The 7,966-nt window shown below is 34.8% G+C and overlaps 1 protein-coding gene across 1 annotated transcript in view; it reads left to right on the forward strand.

Annotated features, from left to right (window-relative positions):
* LOC111512336 (isocitrate dehydrogenase [NAD] subunit gamma, mitochondrial) overlaps positions 1-6,809 on the forward strand; it is a 28,765-nt gene extending 21,956 nt beyond the window's left edge. Inside the window, exons 5-6 of the mRNA XM_074173839.1 lie at positions 3,139-3,413; positions 6,462-6,809. Of these exons, the coding sequence (XP_074029940.1) occupies positions 3,139-3,413; positions 6,462-6,694 (508 nt within the window). The 3' untranslated portion in view covers positions 6,695-6,809. The remainder of the gene's footprint in view (positions 1-3,138; positions 3,414-6,461) is intronic.
* The last annotated feature ends 1,157 nt before the right edge of the window (positions 6,810-7,966 follow it).

Below are 7,966 nucleotides of genomic sequence, written 5' to 3' on the forward strand. Positions count from 1 at the left end.
CGCTGTACCCTGTATAAGACAATGAACTTTCGAAAGATGCATCAAATAGGTAATGGTTATTAAACTTTTCAAGTCGGGTTTGATGAAATAGAGAAGATGAGAGAGTGTTGATATCCCGATCTCGTCTACATTTCTCGAAATTTTTTCCCAACTTCTTTATAAACGATATTTTTGTTTTAAAATCTATAGCTTTTTTTCAATAGTGAAATCAAAGCTTCGATTCCAATATTATTCCTCTTTACAAATAAAAAGTCACTGAGATTTTGTGCGGTAACGTTATGCTACGAATTTTTCTAATTAATAGTAATACAATCACGGAATACACAGTTTTTTCAGACTGAACCAAGTCTATACACGACTTAGGCAAGTTCTTAAATTCACTGGTGAATCCACCGATTGATCTGATGGATCCATCTTTTAGTTAAAAACGTTCGTGCGTTTCTGCCGGTCAAAGCAATCCATCAAAATTTTTGGTTGGATTCAAGATTTTTCCTCTTTTATGGTTACTCAAGACGAGCAGCTGATTGGCGGTTGAAAATAACGATTTGAAATAGACTTGGAACGAATGAGTAATAGTAGTCCTAAGTTCAAAATATCTTTGAAGTCAAAGAAAAAAATTAAATGTTCACAGTAGGCAGAATCATATTTTTGAACACTGTTTCAATAAATATGTGATCCAACACCAGACAGCGCTGTTTCGACCCGCCAAGGTGTCATCAGTGAAGTTGTGTTGAACCACTCAACTGTCCTGAAAAGACAAGCCTGAAAGTGAAGGTGATGTCATCACCTTAGGCAGCGCTGTTTCAACCCGACAAGGTCTTATCAGTGATTCTAGGCTGAACCACTCAACTGTCTTGAAAAGCACGAACCTGAAAGTAAACGAGGTGGTTCAGCTTAGTACCACTGATGATACTTTGGCGGGTCGAAACAGCGCTGTCTGGTATTGGACGGCAGGTTTATTTAGTTGCCTTGAAGTGAAAGCTGCAGTGGAAGACAAATGACAAATCTCTTTTAGCTATCGGATGTCAATGCATGACTTTGCCGCCTTCGAAATCCTCGTTCATCTTTGATATTCGTGAATTGGGGCAAGCTCATGATTTTGGAGCATTTCTCTTTAGGGCAGCTGCCCGATCAGCTGATGAACTCGGTTTAGTTTTCGACACTGAACGAGGTGACCACAACTCTGTCAGCGAGTTGGAACCCGTTCGGCAAAATGCTCAGAATAAAAGCCGCAGAGATCACCTCACTTCTGAAGCTAATGCATGGGATCTTTTTCAATTACATTAGAGACCTTGTATTATCCAAGCGCCTGACTTTTGCTTTTCTCAGGTCGAGTGGACTGAAGTCGGAAACTGAGCTTGCCAGGATAGTACCTTCAACACCTTAGTCTACCGCAGTCGCGTGATGGGTATAGAGGTTCCTGACACAAAGTACAGGGCCTGCCGCGAGGTGCCCGAGACCCTAATGCACTTGCTATCAGTATGTCCAGCATATGCGGTCTCGGCCTATATCCATCGCCATAACGCGGCCCTTAGAGTGCCACATTACCATCTACGGCACTCTTACGGTATTGACGAGACACCGGTGTTGCCCTACGCTCCGGGGGATATTGAATCCGTTGTGGGAAACGAGAAGTGCCAAATTTATTGGAACTATTCGTTCCCCACCCTCAGGCTCATACAAGCTAATAAGGCAGATGTAGTCCTTCTCGACCACCAGAGCAAGATGATATTTGTCGTGGAGTTTTACGCTACTGGCGAGACGAATATCATCCGAAAAAAGGAGGAGAAACGGATAATATATCGAGATTTTTCTCTTCGAACTCCGCAGACTCTATCCAGACCACTCTGTCATAATGGTTGTTCTGATTATTGGAGTCCTTGGTGGAATGATTCCCTCTCTACTCTCTAATCTTAAAATCATACCGGTTTGCCCGACTAAGGCAGAAATCTTAGCCGGACAGATGCAGAAGGCTGTCATTCTCGGATCACTGCGCTTGCTCAGGGCACATGGTTCTTGGACCCATTGATCACTTACCCCACGGTGTGGGGAGCGGTCGTTGGCTGATAATGCCGGCGCGCCCTCCCGAATGTATCGGGGCTTCGGGGGATAGGGTCTGCCAGCGCAAACTACGGTTTAAAAAAAAGTTTATTTTAATCAATATATACAATTTCAAGTAACCTATTACTAATACATTACTGAGGAAAAAATGAACCGGGCACCACGGAAGAAACTTCTAAAGAATTTCTTGTGTGTGGTATAGTCAACCTATTGAAAATGGAACTGAATATACAAAATTAGTTCAATTCATTCTTGATGATGTAAACATAAAACAAGTCAAGTATGATACTGAATCAACTCGTGCATAGACAGTTGAATAGAGGAATGAAAAAAAATAGACAAATAACATTGTGCGGAAAAATTTAAGCTGTCTACGTTGAAAATAAGTGGCCAGTGTAGTGTTGTTTCAATTTTACTGGTTGATAGTTTCACGAAATATATCATTACAGTTTTTCAACCAGATTTCAATCTGTTTTTTGAATTTAATTCCATTTCTTATACTTTATTTTATACCATCTGGTGCCAAATCCCAAATGTTCGCGCCCATATTGCTACAATGCCTTTCACCGACTAATTTTTTACATCTTGGTATTAATAAGACATTATGTTCTTTGTTCCTAGCCCTAGCACTATATGGGTGTTGAAATTTGTTCAGTGATATTTTGCCCTCATGAATTTTGGAAGTTATATTCAAGTAAAATAATTGTTTGAAATGAAAAACCACTCTCTCCATAAACAAATTTCTACTTCCTTTTGTTACCATATATAATTTTCAAGATATATTTTGTATTACGTTCAGACTGTTCAAGTGTTTATCGTTCACACCACCCCATGCTATAATTCCATAATCAAGTTGTAATTGTACTAATCCATAGTACATTGTTTTTTACTGAGGGACTTCGAGAATTTCTTTTAATAATTCGAAACGTGAGAAATCCGCGTAATTTTCTGGTTAAATGTGACATATGTAGACATATTTATGTAGAAATAGGTTAGCAAAATGTTAATCGAGAATAGGTTTCGCATTTTGGTGTTCATTTCAGAGTTATACTAACCATCCTAATGAATTCATTATAGGAAATTATCTGACGGTCTTTTCCTGAAAACCGTTCTAGACGTAGCCAAGGATTACCCAGAATTAACAGTGAATGACATGATCATAGATAATTGTTGTATGCAAATTGTCTCAAGACCGAAAACTTTCGATGTGATAATCACACCCAACCTATACGGAAATATTGTGACGAATACCATTTGCGGACTGATCGGAGGACCTGGACTGATTTCTGGTCAGAATTATGGCGACTACAATGCAGTATTCGAAGTTGCATCCAGACATATTACGTACGAAGGTAATAATTTTTTTGACTAAATATATAAATTAACGAATTTCACTAGTTCGGACTTCCATTGTCTACTATATAAAATGATTTGAAATCCCTGAAACAACTAACAGGGATTTCAAATCATTTTATATAGTAGACAATGGAAGTCCGAACTAGTGAAATTCATCATGAAACATTGTCAATATAAATTAACATTCAATATACTTTACTATTGATTCACCAAGATATATTTTGCATGTTTTTGAATAATTATTTTTTTATATATCTGCACTTTACGTTGATTTTCTCTTTTTTTTCTCAAGTATTCAATACTCGAAATAATGTTTGAAATGAAACACAAAACAATTAAAAAAAATTACCCGAAATGTCATCCACTTGCATCAGACATGAATGACTTTCAGTCTGATTTTTAAAATGTGAATTAGTTTTCTATTTACCGATGTGTCTTTCCCCCTTTTTGTCAATCCTCTTCACGTCTAGAAAAGGGCAATTCTTTGTGGGCTCATTTCTCCATTGGTGAATGTTATGAAAGGTTAACACTGTTAAAGTGATATGAAAAGTTGTTCAGTTCCGTGTCTTCATGGATCCATATTATTCCAATAATTCCTAATTTGATTTCAATTCAAGAACCACTGGTAGACAGTAGTTTCACCATGTTGAACATCATCAGCACCTGGTAGGTGTATTATAAATAATTCAGTTGAACCCCTATTGATGGAAAGTTTTCAACAACATTCACCAGATTTTATCATTTTTTAATAAGTTTTGTTTATTTTCTCCCATCTTTTTCTTTTATAATAGTTTTTGGTTTAATGAATTATCACATGAAACACAATTCAAATATGAAAAAACAAGTTTTCATCTCACTCGATTTTTTCCAAATTTCATTCGAAAATTAAAAAAAAAAAAGATTTTTTAGGTATATGCAGATTTACGTTTTATTTAATTTATCTGGCAAGGATCACGATAAAAGAGTAAAATAAACACCATTCTTGTTTGAAGGTGATTGACAATGTTTCATGATGAATTTCACTAGTTCGGACTTCCATTGTCAGGGGTTTCAAATCATTTTATATAGTAGACAATGGAAGTCCGAACTAGTGAAAAAACACCATTCTTAATTTGATATACAACATAACACGTACTTAAAAGCGAATAAAAAAAACGGATAATTGAAAATTAAAAAAATACCATGAATTCCCAATAGTATTATTAAATTGTGTAGCAATTGTTTTGATAGGCAAAATTGTTGAATACGAGTTACTGATAAAATATAACATTTTTCTTTGTGAAAAAAAACTTTGATTTTACGCAGTAAATTATCGGGGTAACCTAAAAAATTTTCCCTTCTACACTTGTATAAAGTTCTCCGTTATAATTTTTATATTTTTCAGATTGTGGAAGGTAATAAATACCCAAAAAAAAAGGTCGATAAAAAACTGACTTTCCTCCATAAAAAATGACTTTCGTTGAATAGTTTATGAATTACTTGAAAGAGTTTTATATATGGTATGTTTTGTTTTTATCGGTAGTTGTTTTAAAAAATAGTGATGAGCAGAAGCGTAATATTACTGCAATCAGGGCCGTCGCCATGGGAGGGATGGGGGGGAGCCTCCCCCCGGCTTTTTCGACTTGGGAAAAAGTTGGGAAGTTTTGGGCCGTGAAGATATAAAAAATAATAGTAAAAAAATGAATAAAAATTCAAAAAATAAAAATGAGAGGAAAGAAAGGGAGAGGTATTAAGAAATGGGAAAGAACCAGGAGAAGGTTGGGATTTCCAAACATGCATAACTTGGAGATCCCTTACTATGAAATTCTGAGTTGTTTGAAAACTTCAAAAAAGTTTCATTTCTCCCAAGTAAGAGAACAGTCCTGAACAGTCCACAAATTTTGAATTGATAATTTTACAAAATTCCCAACTTTTCGCTGTTTTTTCGACTTGGAAAAGTTGGGAAATTTCGGGCCGTGAAGATAGAAAAAATAATAGTAGAAAGCAATAATCCCTATATTATTTAAGTGTTGTTTCCTTTCGTTTGTATTGAATATTCTTATACATGGTGGATATGGTGGAAGACCAAGGACCTTGGTCCAAAGTGAAATAATTCCCATTATTACTTTTATGATTACCAGAATTTATTTTTGTTTGTGCATACCCTAACGGGCATAAGCATTCGGCCAATCTTTGGATAGCTAAGTAAGAAAATTAATATATTATAGTAGTAACTAATTCCTCAGCTTTCATTTTTTCGAAAGTTGGGAAATTTTGCTGGTGCCGTTGGGAAAATTTGGATTCTTTCCCCCCCTGGTTTTTCTTTTCGCTACGGGCCTGACTGTAAAGGTAGTAATTGAATATTATTCATAAACTGTTATTAGGACTATTGGTTAAAAGGATCAATTTAAATTGAAATTTTACCTTCAATCAACTTTTTTTTTGTAACAATAAATCCTTTCAAATACAAATTTGAACTAAATAATCTTGAAAATATCTGCGTTTCAATAGATCCCATTGAGATATGCGTTTTTGAAACACACTTTTGAAATTTTGAGTAAGAGTTGAAAATTTCAAGTACTTGAAATATCGTCATGTTATATATAAAATTGAAGTGTATTCAATTTTGAACAGATTTGTTTTTATTTTACCTCTCTGTCTTAATTCTAGCCTCAGATATTAAATAAAACGTAAATGCATATAAGCGCAATAACAACTTTTTTTAACTTTGAAATAAGATTCTGAGAAGATATTTTTTTTTCATACTCCATTTTCTTTTGCATAGTAGTATCTGATGTAAAAATATTAATCCTGTAAAAATTGTGAGGCAATTGGAATTTGATCACCTGATATGAATTCACCCTATTGTTGAATAGTTTGATGTACCAGTAACTGATGAAGCTACCGTGTAGCGAATAAAATGTATTGTAATAATTCTATCATTATCATAGAGTATTTGTAATAATTAAGTTTTCAAGTGGAATGACTTTGTATGGAATAACTTGAAAACATTCACGACAATATTGTAATAAGAATAGTAAATCATTACAGATTTATTTGTTTAGATAAAGAGTTCGTCAACCCGATAGCAATGCTCAATGCCTCTAAGAACCTCCTATATCACTTGAAGAAGGATGATCATGCTGAGCTGATAAGGAAAGCAATTTATAAAACTCTCGTTGAAGACAAAATCCATACCCCTGATATAGGAGGAACAAACTCTGGAGCCGAGATGGTAGAAAGCATCAAGAAAAATATCAAATTAGGAATGAAGGAATCGAAGATAGCCAGTTTTTAAACTTGTTTCATATGAATTTGCTTACTTTTTATATTTGCACTTGTAGAATATGGTTTCATGAAAATTGTGATTTTATTATTTATTACCCACATTAAAAAAATTTTTAATATGAAAATTTTATCATTTAATAAAGGAAAATGAAAGTGGTGGGGGTGAAAGGATCATTATTTTTGTAGAATAATTATTTGTGACTATTATCTGAATGTTATTTGGGAAGGTATTCAACCCATTTATGGGTTTTCTCTGCTCTGCAATAAAGAATAACTTTTTAAATTGAATCAATAAGAATGAGAAATTACTAAGTTTGACCAACTTCTAAGTAACACTAATTATTGTAAATTTTGACTATATATACATAAAAAAAGAAATATATATATATATGAAATCTAGAAAGGTTAATGCAGTCAAGCTGCTGGAAAATAATTCCATGAAAATCATGGGTAGGGTTACTGTCTACACTTTGTCCTAAATAATATTGCTGGTGTTTGAAGGTGATTGACAATGTTTCATGATGAATTTCACTAGTTCGGACTTCCATTGTTCACTATATAAAATGATTTGAAATCCCTGAAACAACTAAAAAAGAAGAAATTAAAAATGAGTAGCTGAAAATAATAATTATATTAACCCAAATAAACCTGAAATGAAATAATAGTGGAATAAAATACAAGTAAAAATAGAACAATTGAATAAATAAAAATAAAGAAATGAAAAAAGAAAGAAAATAAAAATAAAAAGTGAAGAGATTCCAAGTCACGTTAGTTCACGACCACTCGATGTTGTGTTGATGGGTCCAAACATGGTCTGCTATTCCTGATTTGCTGGTTTCCCCTCGCTGTGTGTGTGTTTCTTGTGCTCGACAATGCGAACATTCAATGGCCTCTTAGTTTCACCAATATAGGATTTTCCGCACTCACAGGGTATCCGGTAAATGCAATTTTTGGAATCGCAGTCCGCGTTTGGTGGCCTGGTTTTCTTGAGGCTGCTACGGATAGTGTTACCGGATCTGAAGCAGGTTCTGATGTTGTGCTTGGAACCAATTCTTCTTATTCTCTCCGATAATCCTCTGATGTAGGGAAGTGCAAGCCCTGGTTGTGACGGCTTCTCTTCCTTGTGAGGCTCCTGCTGTGTTCTAGCCAAAGTCTTTTCTACCATCGCTTTGGAGTAGCCATTCCGTTGAAGATCATTTTTGATGATGTCTAGTTCCTTCTCGTGACCTTCCCTCGTATTACAGAGCCCAAAAGCACGGTCTAATAGAGTCTTGATGATTCC

The sequence above is a fragment of the Leptinotarsa decemlineata genome, unplaced genomic scaffold (genome assembly GCF_025532065.1).
Source record: "Leptinotarsa decemlineata unplaced genomic scaffold, Ldec_3_MD MMD2_tig00000505_RagTag_RagTag, whole genome shotgun sequence".
NCBI lineage: Eukaryota > Metazoa > Arthropoda > Insecta > Coleoptera > Chrysomelidae > Leptinotarsa > Leptinotarsa decemlineata.